This window comes from Symphodus melops (assembly GCF_947650265.1).
Source record: "Symphodus melops genome assembly, chromosome: 7".
NCBI lineage: Eukaryota > Metazoa > Chordata > Actinopteri > Labriformes > Labridae > Symphodus > Symphodus melops.
In genome coordinates, this window is record NC_136697.1 from 26,550,599 (window position 1) to 26,567,498 (window position 16,900).

A 16,900-nucleotide genomic window follows, 5' to 3' on the forward strand; every position below is an offset into this window, starting at 1 on the left:
CTTCTTCAGCCTCCCTTACTTCCGGTGTCCACCATCGGGTTCGGGGATTGCCGCCACGACAGACACCAGAGACCCTGCGACCACAGCTCAGAGCAGCTGCTTTGACAATGGAGGTGGAGAACATGGTCCACTCGGACTCAATGTCCCCAGCCTCCCCCAGGATCTGTGAAAAGCTCGTCCGGAGGTGGGAGTTGAAGATCTCGCTAACAGAGGGTTCAGCCAGACATTCCCAGCAGACCCTCACTACACGTTTGGGCCTGCCGAGTCTGACCGGCTTCCTCCCCTGCCAGCGCATCCAATTCACCACCAGGTGGTGATCAGTTGACAGCTCAGCCCCTCTCTTCACCCGAGTGTCCGAGACACACGGCCGAAGGTCAGATGACACGCCCACAAAGTCTATCATCGACCTCTGGCCTATGGAGTCCGGGTGCCACGTGCACTTATGGACATCCCTGTGCTCAAACATGGTGATTGTTATGGACAGACTGTGACTAGCACAGAAGTCCAATAACAGAACACCACTCTGGTTCAGATCAGGGAGGCCGTTCATCCCAATCACCCCACTCCAAATCTCACTGTCGTTGCCCACGTGAGCATTGAAGTCCCCCAGTAGAACAATGGAGTCCCCAGTCGGAGCACTGTCCAGCACCCCTCCCAGGGACTCCAAGAAGGCCGGGTACTCCACACTGCCGTTCGGTCTGTAGGCCGAGACGACAGTGAGAGCCCTGTCCCCTACCCGAAGGCGCAGGGACACGACCCTCTTGTTCACCGGGGTGAACTCCAACACCTGGCGGCTGAGCTGTGGGGCCATGAGCAAGCCCACACCAGCCCGCCGCCTCTCACCGCGGGCCACTCCAGAGAAGTAGAGAGTCCAGCCCGTCTCGAGGAGCTGGGTTCCAGAGCCCAAGCAGTGCGTGGAGGTGAGCCCGACTATATCTAGCCGGTACCTCTCAACCTCCTGCACAAGCTCAGGCTCCTTCCCCCCCAGTGAGGTGACGTTCCACGTCCAAAACGCCAGAAGCTGCGTCCGGGTATCGGGTCGCCGAGGCCCCCGTCGTCGACTGCCGCCCGATCCACATTGCACCCGACCCCTACGGCTTCCTCTGCGGGTGGTGAGTCCACAGGAGGACGGGCCCGCGTCATCCTTTCGGGCTGAGTCTGGCCCGGCCCCACGGGCAAAAGCCCAGCCACCAGGCGCTCTCCTGCGGGCCCCAACCCCAGGCCTGGCTCCAGGGTGGGGCCCTGGCTCCGCCATGCCGGGCGACGTCACGGTCCTTGATCTTATTTCTTTCACAGGGGTTTTGTGAACTGCTTTTGGTCGACCCGTCACCTAGGACCTGTTTGCCTTGGGTGACCCTGCTGGGGGCTCAGAACCCCCGACAACATAGCTCCTAGGGTCATTCGGGTGCTCAAACTCCCCCACCATGATAAGGTAGCAGTTCAGAGGGAAGCGTCTGGGGTCCTTCAACAATTTTAAGTAATGAAAGAATTCGGATATGTGGTAAAAGTATGACACTGACCAAAGATCATTTTAAATGACCTCATACTAACAGTGAGACGTTATCAAACCACTCACTGACCAGTTACTAGCTGTAAACATAAATATCATTCTAACAAAGTTTTTGACTTGACCAAGAGCCGACCCTCAGTGTTGACATATGAAGCCAATGTTGAAGTTCAAAATCCTGCAGTCCGTCCAGGGTCCACTGGAGGCTGGATCCAGGAACACCAGAAGTCACATACACAACACATGCAACAAATAATGTTTTTACAGCCTGATTAAACATGTTTACAGCCTGCTACAAAAAACCAACTAAATAGGTCTGATAATTTACTGTCATCATCGTCACAAACTGTACGAGGGTGAATTTTTCAAATCGTCTCTTTTTTGACTTCATGAACGACACGTGTTATCCATAGTTAGGCATGTAGCTGACATGATTGACAGGTGGGCGGGATGTAACGGAGATGACAAGGGACAGATGTAACGCTACACTAGAGAGATTAGAGTTTGGAGAATTCATACAAAACTATAATGAAATAGCAAACAGATGTTTGAATTAGTTTTACCTAGTGTTGTAGTTAAGATCTTCCTGACAGAGACTGAGACAAAGCAGAGATCAGACTGAGACCTTAAATATGAAAAACCATCATCATGTGTTTAGGGGGCGCGTCACTCACTTTGACTGTAACACCGGGAAGGTTTCTGCAGCAACTGAGGGATAAAAATCAAGTCCTGAATGAAAGTTTAAATTCTTTTAGAAATGTGTGTTTACCTTGTAATCACAGTAATGACGGGAACAAATAGCCTGGTACAATAGAGCCACACCTAAACAGTCCAATAAGGAGAGTGGTAGTGTCTGAAACAGTGAACACTTTTCTATATGAGACACATCTCTACCCATGTGCAGCTGTAACTCTGACTTTTTAGAAGACTAACATCCCTCCAATAAACCCTTCATTGTTTCAGTCCAATCAGTAAAAGTCTTTAAAACAAGACGTCTTCTGTCTTTTTACTCTCTGAAAGTCTGTTTAAAACAATCGCTCTTTAATTTCATGTCATTTTATTATTCAGACAGTTTGTTCCTTTGATTTTCTCATGCAGTGTCTTCCACATATCAGCAGCATAGAGACGTATTCTTTGTCTCTTATTTTTGGTCTGATAATATTTCCTTCAGTGTTGCATTGTTTTTAGATGATTATACTTCCTGTTTTAAAGATACCTCATTGGACAGTTTTACATTTGGAGGGAAAGAAACTGACAGAGAAATGTTTACAGGTGAATCATAGATTTATTTCCAAAGAAGTTCAAATCTTTACATCATTACAAATAGTCGATGGTTAGCGATACAGCACAAATATGAGAACAAAAGTCATCACTAGCACTGACAGCCTTCATGACTTAAAGGTCACATATTCTCCTCTTCAGGTTAAATCAGTGTCAGAGCTCCTCTAAACATGTGTGTGAAGTGTGTTGTTGTAAATCCACTCTGATCCTGTATTTGATCATGTCTATAAACCCCTCTATTTCAGCCCTGCTCAGAACAGGCTGTTTCTGTGTCTGTAGCTTTAAATATGTAAATGAGCTGAGTCTGACCACGCCCCCTCTCTGGAAGCAACATAGCACCTTTCTGAATAATTAAAGACGCTTAACAAAGATGAACAAGAAAACAATGAAAACATCCCAAAGAAGAAATAATCTGAGAGAAGGAGGAAACTTCTGTTCACCTTTTTTTCTTTTGAAGACGAGTTAGAGAAGCAAGCGTGCGTGTAATGGTGAAAGGTGAACAGAATGACTACACACAGGTCCATGTCTGCTGTGGATTCAAGGAAAACGAGGGAGCTCAAAGAGACAGGTCAGAGGAAGGTCCCACGTCCACATATGATATTCAAATCTAAAAAGTCCAGAAATGTGTCTTTACTCTTTTTGTTAAAGTATCGTAGTATGTGTGAAAAGTAAAATCAACTTTCTGTAGAAACATGAAAAAAAACACAGATGTGAACACATTATCCCCTGATGACTTCTGTCTACTTCAGTTTACACAACTCAGCAGAGTCTCCATAATCATAAAACCTGAGTCCAGCATGTAGAGGCTGAGTGAATGTGGTCTGGACTCTGTGGAGGAGAGTCATGGTTTCAGAGATGCTGTAGAAGGACAGAATACCTGCTGTGTGATCCAGGTACACTCCTACTCTGGAGGACCGAGGACCTGAGACAGGAGTGCTGACATTGTTGGACCAAAAGTTATAACTGTTGTTGTCACAATATAACATCCAAGATTTGTCATTATATCCAAACAAACATTCATCTGAGCTCCCTGCTCTGCTGATATTCTTGTATGTGACTGCTACATAAACTTCTCCTCCTCTCCTCTTCACCTCCCAGTAACAACGTCCAGTCAGACTCTCTTTACTCAGGACCTGAAGATATTCATTGAATCTGTCTGGGTGACTAGAATAAGACTGATCTTCTCTCATTACTGTTACTTTTCTGTTCCCATTAGATAATAACAGCAGTGTGTTTGCTGTGTTTGGATCCAGTGTGATGTCACATGAATATCTTAAGAACTCAGCTCTGGTCTTGGGCTCTGGTTCTGGTTCTGGTTGTGACAGTAAAACATCCACTTCAGTCAGTGTCTGTGAGATGTTTGTCCATTTGTCTGTCAGGACGTCCTGTAGTTTATCTCTGACTTCTGACACAGCTGCTGTCACGTCCTCAAAGTACCTCAGAGGACGGATCTTGATGCTGGATGAGTGTGTAGATTCACTGAGTGCTGACACTGAGGGGTAGTCCTGTAGAAACTGGTTGTGATCTTGTGTGTGTGAGAGCTTCTCCAGTTCAGCGTCTTTCCTCTTCAGCTCAGTGATCTCCTGCTCCAGCTTCTCCTGACGCTCTCTGACTCGACTCACTTCAGTTTGCTGCTGGGATCTGACCTGCTGCGTCACATCAGAGCGTCTTTTCTCCATGAGGCGGATCAGCTCAGTGAACATCTTCTCACTGTTCCTCACTGTTTTATCAGCAGAGCCATTGATAGCCTCCACCTCCTGATGGAGCAGCTTCACATCTTTCTCTCCGTCCTGGATTCTCTGCTGGATGTTTTGTCGACTCACCTCGAGCTCTCTCTGCTTCTCGCTCCTTTCTGCTGCAGCTGAGACTGTGTCGTGACCTTTGTGTTCGTCCATTAAACAGAGATAACAGATAGACTGCTGATCAGTGCGACAAAATACTTTCATCTCCTCATTATGACGAGAGCAGACGTTCTCCTGGAGCTTCTTGGAGGGCTCCACCAGCTTGTGTTTCTTTAATGGAGCTGCTTTAAAATGAGGCTGGAGGTGTTTCTTGCAGTAAGAGGCCAGACACTGCAGACAGGACTTACAGGCTTTCAGTTTCCTCCCGGTGCAGACATCACAGGCCACATCTTCAGGTCCAGCATAGCAGAGATCAGCAGGAGCAGCTTGGAGTCCAGTCTTCTTCAGCTCCTCCACTAAAACTGCTAACATGGTGTTTTTCACCAGGACAGGCCTCGGTGTGAAGTCCTGTCTGCACTGAGGGCAGCTGTAGACTCTCTTCTCATCCTGTGTATCCCAGTGGTTTTTAATACACTTCATACAGTAACTGTGTCCACAGGGAAGAGCGACCGGATCCTTCAGTAGATCCAGACAGATGGAACAAGAGAAAGCCTCCCGGTCTAGCTGAACTCCTTTCTGTGCCATTTCTCCTCTCGGTAACAACGACTGTCTGAGTTTCACTTCCTGAGAACTCAAACTAGTTTGACCTCTGATCTACACAGCATGTGTTTGTTCACAGTCTGCTCTCGCACATGTTGGTTACACCCATCCTCAAACATTAGATCTGATGTGGAGAGAAGGAGGAAATACACGTCAGAGTGGAGCTGGCTGTGTGTGAGAGCAGGAAGAAGAGGGAGGGGTTAACAAGCTGTGACTCATGTTTCATGCCTCTGATAGGGCCGATTCTCAACATGAATACATAACCACTCTCTGTCTCATGGAAGCAAACTCTACAAGCAAACATGTAAAAACAAACTGTAGTCCCACATTTCTATCATGTAAAAAGAAGTGAATAAAACACAGAGAATAACTGAACAGGTTCTACAACTACAGTCAGAACGGAGCGACCTGTGAGCACCAGCATTACAAGCTGTCAAAACCTGAGAGACCACAGGGAGGCGTCAGAGAGCCACTGAACTTTATCTCCATTGGAAGATGTGTTTTCACTGACTGCTGGTTCACATACTGTATTTACATTAAATACATTGAGCTGACCTTTGCTCCTTGTTTTTGTCTGTCATATGTTCAAAGTGATGACTGAAGCAGATCATTGATATTGTCTTTAGATATACTTCACCTCAGATAGATAGATAGATAGATAGATAGATAGATAGATAGATAGATAGATAGATAGATAGATAGATAGATACTTTATTGATCCCGAGGGAAATTCAAGGCATCCATTAGCAGTATACAGACAGGCAGGACACAAGACATTAGTTACAATACACACCCGCTGTCCCCCCTCCCCTCTGTATACAGTAATCCCCCAGACAAGATTTAGGAGCCCCTATGTGACTAAGAGGAAACATAATTACAAGTTAAGCCTGTGCAGTTAGCATTAGCATTAGACTTAAATTTATATAGCATAATGTACATAACCTGTGAAGGAGAGAAAAACATGTGCTGGTTAAAAGAGACCTGTAAACAGTTAAAGAGCCTTAGAAACAAAGTGCTGACCTTCTAGAAACTAGTTACATGTGCATGTACAGAGGTGTTTGAGGTAGTGCCAGAGGTGTGAGTACAGTCATTAAACAGTCAATGCAGGGATGCAGACGGGGCCATTAAAGTGCTCAGCAACATAAAGGAGCTTTATGGATGAGCTTTATGTGTGACATTATTATTTTTTTCTTGTTGCCTCCCTCGTCAACAGCCAGCGACTACACCATGTATCCGTTCTCAACCCAAAATGGAAAAGACTTCCAGAATCTTCTCTCCGTCTATCTGGATGCGGCTTTCTTCCCGTGTTTACGAGAGCAGGATTTCTGGTGAGTTCTGACCGCTACTTCTCTCATATTGTTTTTTATATTTGTTTTATTTTACTTGATAGCATTGGGTCGCTAAAGTAAGCCGACGAATTGTAGCCGAGACCAGCTGGTGGAATTAAAACAACAACACGAGTGCTTTTTAAGATGTCGCTGACGACGTGGATCGACGTCCACATTTGCGTTCGGAGGATATCTTACAAACCAAGACCCTTCAGAAATCACTTGTTTGTAACAGTGTGTGATAAGAATCCACTCTCTGTAATTAGTTCACTTCTGTTTGTGTGGATTCTTGCAGGCAGGAGGGCTGGAGGCTGGAGAATGAAAACCCAAAAGATCCCAACTCCCCCCCGGTGTTTAAAGGCGTGGTGTTCAACGAAATGAAAGGAGCTTTTGTAAGTCCACACTTTCCGAGTCACCGTTTTACAACATTGGGAACAAAGACGCTCAGAAAAATAAACGCTGGGTGACACGTGGCCCGAGACAAGTTACAGATATGAGATGAACAGATTTGAGACGAATTGAATCGGTGAGTTTTTAACGTTTGCTCGTGTGTGTGTTTGTTTTTAAAGTCCGACAACGAGCGCGTGTACGCCCAGCACCTCCAGAACAAGCTGTACCCGGACCACACGTACTCTGTGGTGTCCGGAGGAGAGCCTCTCGCCATCCCTGACCTCACCTGGGAACAGCTCAAGCAGTTCCACGCCACGCATTACCATCCCAGCAACGCCAGGTAGACACACACACACACACACACACACACACACACACACACACACGTACACAGTTAGCCTAGAAGGGACATGAAGAAATGAGAGCAGCTGTTCAACAGTAATCTGTTAATATGAGACACACAGGAAACCTGGATGTGTCCTTCAGGTTCTTCACGTATGGAGATCTGCCGTTGGAGCAGCATCTGAAGCAGATCGAAGAGGAAGCCCTGTCCAAGTTTGATCGCATCGACCCGAACACGGCGGTCCCCCCCCAGCCGCGCTGGAGCAGCCCTGTGAGTTTCATAAACCCGGACACGCTCCTGTAACTTCTGTTTAAACTCTGAAATGTGTTGATTAGTCATTTTGACGTCACTGTGAATTCTCAGAGAGAGGACCATGTGACCTGCAGCCCGGACGCTCTGGCCCCTGATCCGGCCCGGCAGAACACGCTGTGTGTGAGCTACCTGCTGGGAGAGTAAGATCAAAAAATATATATATTTCTTTTTTTATTCTGCATTAAGATTAAGACGCCACAAAAGAGCCCCCGCCCCCTCCCTCCCCTTCCTTCTCCTTCATTACGTCACGTTGACTTTACAAAAACAGAAAAGTTTCTGACCTGTCCCATCATTCAGAAATATCTAAAGAAAAAAAAACCTGTTTTGTTTTTTTCTCGCTGCAGCATCACTGACACGTTTGAAGGATTCACCCTCAGCCTGCTGTCGTCTCTCATGATCTCTGGACCGAACTCGCCCTTCTACAAGGCTCTCATCGAACCCAACATAGGAAGTGACTTCTCCTCGGTTGTCGGGTGAGGAGCAACACAGGACTCCAAAGTGACAAACTAGAGCCTCCTTTAGGCCACGACCTCCAGGATCCAGAACCACGTCTGTTTGATCCTGAGGACAGGATGAGGGAATGATGCCCCCTGGAGGATTTTTAACCTTATTGCTTCAGAGTTTGGAAACAAACAGCCCCCCACATATTTTACAGCCAGCAGCGTAGATTTGAATTATTGTCAATCCATGCGACTCTTTCAATCTGTTTATTTCCTCTGACATGAATTTAAAGAGTTTTAATGACGACAGCTGGCTCCTCAAACGTCACCCAACACCAGATAAGCCAAGAGAAGAATTTACCTGCAGTAGCTGGGTTCAACCTGTAGAGGGCAGGAGGATTCATCAGTACATTAAAGGAAGAGTTGAACATCTGAGTAAACTGTTGAACTCATGTGAGGGTGAGCATCAGTCTGCTGAGCCTCGTCTGCTGCAGACGTGTGTGAGTAGAGCTTTGTGTCGTTGTGTGTGTGTGTGCAGATACGACGGCAGCACCAAAGAGGCGTCGTTCAGTATCGGACTGCAGGGGATGGCCGAGGAGGACGCCGAGAGAGTGAAGGGAATCATCAGCCGAACCATCGACGACATCATCGAGTGAGTCCCACGCTCCTCCTCTTTGTGTTGAAGGCTTTGATTAAACGTGCTCTCTCCGAGGCGTCACCTTGTTTTCATAACGCCGTCAACAAATGTGATTTTTAAAGAGATTTAAAAAAAATGGGACTCTCTGGACTTTGTAGTCCAGAGAAATCCTGTGAAAACAACAAGAGCAGAACAGCAGTAGGGTCTGCTCACACATGAAGGATAATGAGTCGTATGGTGAGATGTGACGACTCCTCCTCGTCACCGACAGGAGCGGCTTTGAGGAGGAGAGAATCGAGGCTCTCCTGCATAAGATCGAGATCCAGATGAAGCACCAGTCCACAAACTTCGGCCTGTCTCTGGCCTCGGTGAGTTCACCAACATGTGTTTACAAACCTCCATGTGGGAGCTTTGAAAGGAGATGTTCTGATTTTCACACTTTGGAAGATGCTTGATTTATTTATTTTTTTTGTCCTCGCTTCTTTATGTGTTTTTGTTTTTAGTACATCGCATCGTCGTGGAATCACGACGGCGACCCGGTGCAGCTGCTGCAGATCAACGACAGCGTGGCCAAGTTCAAACAGACCCTGAAGGAAAACCCTGGCTTCCTGCAGGACAAAGTCAAGCACTACTTCAAGGTGCGTCACTCTGGGAGAGGACTTACAATATGTGACATTTTAGACTGAAGATGGTTTGTACCTGTCGGATCCAGACCAAGAATAAAGCTGTCACTGATGCTGCCTGAAGGCCAAATACTGGGTCTGTTCTCCAGGTCCACCTCAGCGGGTTCACATCCTTTCTGTTCCCCCTTACAGGAGAACACTCACAGACTGACCCTGTCCATGAGTCCAGACGAGGGCTACGTAGAGAAACAGGCCAAAGCTGAGAAGGAGAAGCTCCAGAGGAAGATCCAGGTTCTGTCAGACAGCGACAGGAAAGACATCTATGAAAAAGGTACAAAGTGCTGCTCCTCCTCCTCCTGCTGCTCCTCTGATCCACACTTATCAACTCATGTCTCCTCTGCTCCTCCTCCTCCTCCTCCTCCTCCTCCTCCTCCTCCTCCTCCTCCCCCTCCTCCTCCTCCTCCCCCCCCCCCTCCTCCTCCTCCTCCTCCTCGGTTAAGGTCTGGAGCTGCTGGCTGCTCAGAGCAAAGCGCAGGACGCCTCCTGTTTGCCGGCGCTGAAAGTGTGGGACATCGAGCCGACCATCCCTGTAACTCGTGTTCAGATCAGCACAGCAGGTACGGCGTTTCTCCAACATGAAACTAAAGGACTGATCACCCAGGTCCACAGAGCGTGTTCAATAAATGTCTCCTCAGGCGGCGTGCCGGTCCAGTACTGCGAGCAGCCCACCAACGGCTTAGTGTACTTCCGAGCCATGTGCAGTCTGAACACGCTGCCGGAGGAGCTCAGGCTGTACGTGCCGCTCTTCTGCAGCGTCGTCACCAAGTACGTTCATCTGATGATCGGCCATGTTCTGCCTTCCTCTTTACTCCTGGACTCGTGTGACATCATTGTCTCTGTCCGTTTGACCAGGATGGGCTGTGGAGCTCTGGACTACAGACAACAGTCCCAGCAGATGGAGCTGAGGACCGGGGGAATGTCCGTCTCCACCCAGGTCGTCCCCGACTCCACCCAGCTGGACATGTACGAGCAGGTCAGTACCAGCTGCTGTAGGGAGCTGAAGGAGCTCAGGGTTCTGGACCGTGGTGGCGAGGAGGGAGCCGAGCCTGATCCGACTCTGACAGACTGTCAGAGAGAAACGTGCAGACGAAGCTCGTGGTGACGCAGGTGTCCTTCTGTTCCAGGGCGTCCTCCTGTCCTCCTCCTGCCTGGAGAGAAACCTTCCTCACATGTTCCAGCTGTGGAGCCACATATTCAACAGGCCTCACTTGGACGAGGCGGAGCGCCTGAGAGTGCTGGTGATGATGTCAGCGCAGGAGTTAGCCAACGGGATCTCGTACTCGGGCCACATGTACGCTATGACGCGCGCAGGCCGTCACCTGACTCCAGCAGGAGACCTTCAAGAGACGTTTGGCGGGATGGAGCAGGTAACCGAGACTCACGCCGTGTTGTCATGGTGATTTAAGTTTTAGTTTTTCCTCCCGCTTCATATTTGATCCGTCTTTTGTGAAACAGCCGTCTCGTGTTCTCACTTTGAACTTCAGGTGAAGTTCATGAAGCGGGTCGCTGAGATGTCCGACCTCAGCCAAGTCATCCGAACGCTCGTCAGGATCAAGAAGCACCTGCTCAACCCCGACAACATGAGGTGAGAGAGAGAGAGAGGTCAGAGGTCAGATTTGGGCGCGCTCTAACCACGAGACCACCGTCGTCTCCATGGTGACAGCTCTGTGTTAAAGTCCTGTCACTGCGTCGTGGTTGTCGGTCACGCTCGTCTCTTACAGGTGCGCCATAAACGCGACTCCGCAGAGAATGTCGGACACGGCAGCTCAGCTGGAGAGCTTCATGAAGGACGTGGCTGAAAACAGAAAGGAGCGCCGAGCGGTCAGGAGTGACATCATCGAGGTAAACTGTCGACGAACAGATCAGAGGGAGAAACCAGTCACAGCTCAGATTAGATGATGTGTTCTCTTTATTTCTTTATTTTCTAAAGAGGCCTCTCGACCAATCGGACGACTCGGGGCTGAGTCGGAAACTCATCTCTGTAAGTTTCTCTTCTATCATCTCTGTATCTCTGGCTCGCAGCTGTTTTCAAAAAGTCTCCTCCTGCTTCTCCTCCTCTTTCTCCTCCTTCTCCTCCTCCATCTGCTTCTCCTCCTCCTGCTTCTCCTCCTCTTCCTCCTCCTCCTCCTGCTTCTCCTCCTCCTCCTCCTCCTGCTTCTCCTCCTCTTCCTTCTTCTCCTCCACCTGCTCCTCCTCTTCCTCCTCCTCCTCTTTCTCCTTCTCCTCCTTCTCCTCCTCCTCCTGCTTCTCCTCCTCTTCCTTCTTCTCCTCCTCCGGCTCCTCCTCCTCTTCCTCCTCCTCCTCCTGCTTCTCTTTCTCCTCCTCCTCCTCCTCCTCCTGCTTCTCCTCCTCTTCCTTCTTCTCCTCCTCCTGCTCCTCCTCCTCTTCCTCCTCCTCCTCCTGCTTCTCTTTCTCCTCCTCCTCCTCCTCCATCTTCTTCTCCTCCTCCTCATCCTTCTTCTCCTTCTCCTCCTCCTCCTCCATCTTCTCCTCCTCCTCCTCCTGCTTCTTCTCCTCCACCTGCTTCTCCTCCTCTTCCTTCTTCTCCTCCTCCTCCTGCTTCTTCTCCTCCTCTTCCTCCTTCTCCTCCTCCTGCTCCTCCTCCTCCTCTGTCTTCTTCTTCTCCTTCTCCTCCTCCTTCGTATTCTCCTTCTCCTCCTCCTCCTGCTTCTCTTTCTCCTCCTCCATCTTCTTCTCCTCCTCATCCTTCTTCTCCTTCTCCTCCTCTTCCTGCTTCTTCTCCTCTTCCTCCTCTTCCTCCTCCTCCTCTTCCTTCTTCTCCTCCTCCTCCATCTTCTTCTCCTCCTCCTCCTTCTTCTCCTCCTCTTCCTGCTTCTTCTCCTCTTCCTCCTCTTCCTCCTCATCAGCTGTTTTCAAAAAGTCTGCACGGTGCTTTTTTTAAAACCTGTTTCCTTCATTCTGTCTCACGTGTTCAAACATTTCTCATATAAAATAAATGAAGTGAAGTTGAAGTGTCAGGAGGAGACGCGTGGTGAGTCCTGAAGCTGAAGCAGTGCTCTAAATAAATCCCTGTCGTGGTCGGCTGACATCAGATTACAAAGCAGATTAAAGACGATGAAATGATGGAAAAGACGAGGAGAGCGACACAAAAATAAACCAAGAAGGAAACTTAACAAAAACACCAAACAGTCCGTCATCGTTCACGTGCATGATGCAGTCAACACTATCGTGTGTGTGTGTGTGTGTGTGTGTGTGTGTGTGTGTGTGTGTGTGTGTGTGTGTGTGTTCTGGTGTTTAGTATTTGCTCACCTGCTCCTCTCAGGACTCTGCAGGTGTGTCTGCAGCTTCTCATTTGGTACAGTAAAGATGTCTCCTCCTCTTCCTCCTCGACCTCTCAGGAGCCGAGCTTCCAGCCGTGTCAGATGAAGACCTTCTTCCAGCTGCCCTTCCCCGTTCACTTCATCAGCGAGAGTATTCGCACGGTACCTTTCTGCCACCACGACTACGCCAGGTAACCTCACCTGAGTGACATCACTTCCTGCTCTTTGTTTTGACTTAGACTTCATCTTCACTGTGATGAATCCTTTTTTGTTTTTCTCTTCTAGTTTGTGCATCTTGGCGAGGATGATGACGGCTAAGTTTCTGCACGGAGAGATCAGGGAGAAGGGAGGAGCCTACGGGGGCGGGGCCAGGATGGGAGGAGGTCTTTTCTCTTTTTACTCGTACAGGTGAGAGGCAGCGACACCGCGCTCGTCACAGTGTGAAGACGCTCTTTGTCCGCCTCCATTTTCATCTGATTTGAGTTGATTTGCAGGAAGAGATTTGTTGCCAGTTTCTGAAATAAGAGCTCATTGACGAGTTTAAACACAAGACATCAGAAAGCATCATGACAGGAAAGAAGACAAACATTAAAATAGAACATTTAAAAATCTTAAAACTTAAAATATGGTCAAGTAAAAATAGTTAAAATAAAATCTGTTTTTTATTTGGATTTCATTTATTTATTTTTTATCTTTTTAAGCTGGATTTTATTTATTTATAGTGTTTTTTTAACCTGGATTTTATTTTATTTCTTTTTTTTATTTTTAACCAGAATTTATTTTATTTAATTTTTTATTATTATTATCTTTTTTTTAACCTGGATTTTATTTTATTTCTTTTTTTTATTTTTAACCAGAATTTATTTTATTTTATCTTTTATTATTATCTTTTTTTACCTGGATTTTATTTTATTTTATTTAATTTTTTTAACCTGGATTTTATGTTATTTCTTTTTTTTATTTTTAACCAGAATTTATTTTATTTTATTTTTTATTATTATTATCTTTTTTTTACCTGGATTTTATTTATTTATTTTTTTTTTTTTTAATCTGGATTTTATTTTATTTGTATTTTTTTTTTTTATTATTTCTTTTTTTCCCTGGATTTTAAAGAGCTGAGAGTTTCAGCAGACCTGCAGTTTTCTGGGAGTTTGTTCCAGATATACGGAGCATAGAAGCTGAACGCTGCTCCTCCATGTTTGGTTGGGACTCTGGGGACAGACAGCAGACCTGGACCAGACCACCTGAGCGGTGGAGTCTGAACCATGAAGCTCTTAATAAACCCGCAGCAGGATTTGAATCCATCTATAATCTCTCCTCTGACAGACTGTGTTGACCTTTTGTTTCTCGTACTTCTCTCAGGGATCCAAACTCGCTGCAGACCTTGTCTGCGTTTCGTCGAGGCGTGGACTGGGCGAAGTCGGGACACTTCAGCCAGCAGGACATCGATGAAGCTAAACTGTCCGTCTTCTCAGCCGTGGACTCTCCTGTGGCTCCGGCAGACAAAGGTCCTCCCTCACTGCTCTTATCTGTCTTCAGTTCGTGTGTCCGCCGTCGGCTCTGCTCACTCTGTGTTCGTGTTGCAGGAATGGGACGCTTCCTCAGCGGCGTCACGGATGAAATGAAGCAGAATCACAGAGAGAGACTTTTTGCTGTCACTCACCAAAGTCTGGTGGACGCGGCTGAAAGGTAACAACTCTTTACGTCTCCTCACATGTTTATTCACCACGTCCAGTGTTGACTCTGTTTTCTTCCCCCTCCCGCTGCAGATACCTCGGCGTGGGTCAGATGACGTGTGGCGTCGCCATCTTGGGTCCAGAGAACGAGGCGATTAAAAAAGATCCATCGTGGATCGTCAAATAATCCAAACTAACTTCTGAGTTTAAGACTCGACTGGACTGAACAAGCTGAAGCGCACAATATGAAGAGGACTGAGAGCTGATCTTCACTCTGTATATATTTAATGAAATATATGATCATGTTGTGTGTGTGTGTGTGTGTGTGTGTGTGTGTGTGCTCGGTTTCTCTTTTAAAAAGTGTCATCAAAACTTTCAAACTTCAGTCAGGTGTTTTTTTTTTGACTCAGAAGATTCATATCAGAGAAGTTTAGTCCAGTTCAACAAACTAAGTCTGCTGGTTTTTGTGCACGCCCCACGAAGATCTAAGCCTTCAAAATAAGAGCGTGCTAATAATGATGGTGAAAATTGAAGTTTTAACTTTTATTTTTTGAAGTCTTTGAACGCCTCAGGTTAAATAAATTCACCTGTTGGAGGCTCAACTCAACAGATTTAAATCTCCTTTTCTAAACTCCTAAAGAAGTATCTGATACACGTCTTTAAATAAATACAAAAACAGCGTGACACTTTTTTTTTTTTTTTTTTTTTTTTGCTCACAATAAATGCTTTATTACTCTGACAGGACGATCACATGTCACCGCCGGCACATGAAGGTAAAACATCCAAAAAAAACTTAACAGCACCAGCAGGACGCTTACTAACAAACACCACCACGAGGACGTGACACACACACACACACACACACACACACACACACACACACAGAAAGCCCAGAGTGGATAGAAGCAACAACAACAACAACAACACACTCGCACACAGAAACACACACACGGCTCGTCTGTAGGTCTGACCAATCAGGAGGGTGGACTTTTTTCTTTTTTTTTTTTTTAAAGGTGTTAGACTGACAGCGTGTGATTCTCCTCCCTCTCTCTCTCTCTCTTTATCAGCAGCTTTCAGGGGATTACACATAAATATATTTGTATTTATATATAGATATATTTGAAGGACGGGGCTCAAAGTGCTGCCGAAAATAAATTAAAATCAAACGAGCTCGACTTGAGATGCGAGTTCACCAAACGTTTGCTCGGCTGATTTCAGACAGACGGAGATGAAGCGACGTGTTCTTGCGTCCTGGTTCAGGACGTAACGAGGAGCGCTTGAATAGAACGTGTTAAAGTCTGGAATATCTTTGAGAAGGGATCTATAAAATACTACATCAGCTACGCTGGCTTGTTACAGAAGGAGCTCGTCTCCAAATCAGCCTCCAAGCTGAAGATTCAAACCTCCACTTTAATTCATCTGCAGTCAATCAGTCGTCGTGTGAGCAGCTGGCGCCGTTTAGTCGAGCGGCGTTCTTGTCAGAGTTGAAGCTCTCGTCTTTCAGCAGCAGTGTCGGAGGGTGGGGGGGGGGGGAAGGGGAGTGGGCGGGGCTTCAGATGGTCGCTGAGGTCTTGCTCTCTTTCGGGCGGATCCGGGTCACGTGTTCCAGCTGGCCGGAGTCGGGACACGTCGTAGCTCGTCTTGTACTTGGCGAGGATTTTCATCAGAGGGCGGATCAGCTACGCTGGCTTGTTACAGAAGGAGCTCAACAAGTCTCATCAAGTCCTGAATGAAAGTTTAAATTCTTTTAGAAATGTGTGTTTACCTTGTAATCACAGTAATGACGGGAACAAATAGCCTGGTACAATAGAGCCACACCTAAACAGTCCAATAAGGAGAGTGGTAGTGTCTGAAACAGTGAACACTTTTCTATATGAGACACATCTCTACCCATGTGCAGCTGTAACTCTGACTTTTTAGAAGACTAACATCCCTCCAATAAAGCCTTCATTGTTTCAGTCCAATCAGTAAAAGTCTTTAAAACAAGACGTCTTCTGTCTTTTTACTCTCCACTGAAAGTCTGTTTAAAACAATCGCTCTTTCATTTCATGTCATTTTATTATTCAGACAGTTTGTTCCTTTGATTTTCTCATGCAGTGTCTTCCACATATCAGCAGCATAAAGACGTATTCTTTGTCTCTTATTTTTGCTCTGATAATATTTCCTTCAGTGTTGCGTTGTTTTTAGATGATTATACTTCCTGTTTTAAAGATACCTCATTGGACAGTTTTACATTTGGAGGGAAAGAAACTGACAGAGAAATGTTTACAGATGAATCATAGATTTATTTTCAAAGAAGTTCAAATCTTTACATCATCACAAATAGTCGATGGTTAGCGATACAGCACAGATAAGAGAACAAAAGTCATCACTAGCACTGACAGCCTTCATGACTTAAAGGTCACATATTCTCCTCTTCAGGTGAAATCAGTGTCAGAGCTCCTCTAAACATGTGTGTGAAGTGTGTTGTTGTAAATCCACTCTGATCCTGTATTTGATCATGTCTATAAACCCCTCTATTTCAGCCCTGCTCAGAACAGGCTGTTTCTGTGTCTGTAGCTTTAAATATGTAAATGAGCTG

General features: G+C 46.5%; 3 protein-coding genes across 3 annotated transcripts; 1 reads left to right on the plus strand and 2 right to left on the minus strand.

Moving 5' to 3' along the window:
• The first annotated feature begins 3,166 nt into the window (after positions 1–3,166).
• Positions 3,167–15,029, plus strand: LOC306826765 (presequence protease, mitochondrial-like). Its single transcript, XM_079348281.1, has 23 exons — positions 3,167–3,356; positions 6,443–6,557; positions 6,853–6,949; positions 7,127–7,287; positions 7,434–7,560; positions 7,654–7,742; positions 7,947–8,075; positions 8,581–8,694; positions 8,951–9,047; positions 9,183–9,317; positions 9,495–9,633; positions 9,803–9,919; positions 9,998–10,127; positions 10,215–10,335; positions 10,487–10,729; positions 10,847–10,947; positions 11,084–11,204; positions 11,293–11,343; positions 12,722–12,834; positions 12,929–13,051; positions 14,006–14,151; positions 14,230–14,332; positions 14,413–15,029. Exons 1-23 carry the CDS (start codon positions 3,293–3,295, stop codon positions 14,504–14,506), a joined length of 2,730 nt encoding a protein of 909 aa, XP_079204407.1. The 5' UTR covers positions 3,167–3,292; the 3' UTR covers positions 14,507–15,029.
• Positions 3,353–5,229, minus strand: LOC306826797 (tripartite motif-containing protein 16-like). Its single transcript, XM_079348336.1, has one exon. The coding sequence runs from the start codon at positions 5,212–5,214 to the stop codon at positions 3,529–3,531; it is 1,686 nt and encodes a 561-aa protein (XP_079204462.1). The 5' UTR covers positions 5,215–5,229; the 3' UTR covers positions 3,353–3,528.
• Positions 11,391–12,410, minus strand: LOC306827156 (uncharacterized protein; the record flags this gene model as incomplete). The annotated part of the gene is made up of 1 exon (XM_079348825.1): positions 11,391–12,410. Exon 1 carries the CDS (start codon positions 12,153–12,155, stop codon positions 11,391–11,393), a length of 765 nt encoding a protein of 254 aa, XP_079204951.1. The 5' UTR covers positions 12,156–12,410.
• Positions 15,030–16,900: the final 1,871 nt, after the last annotated feature.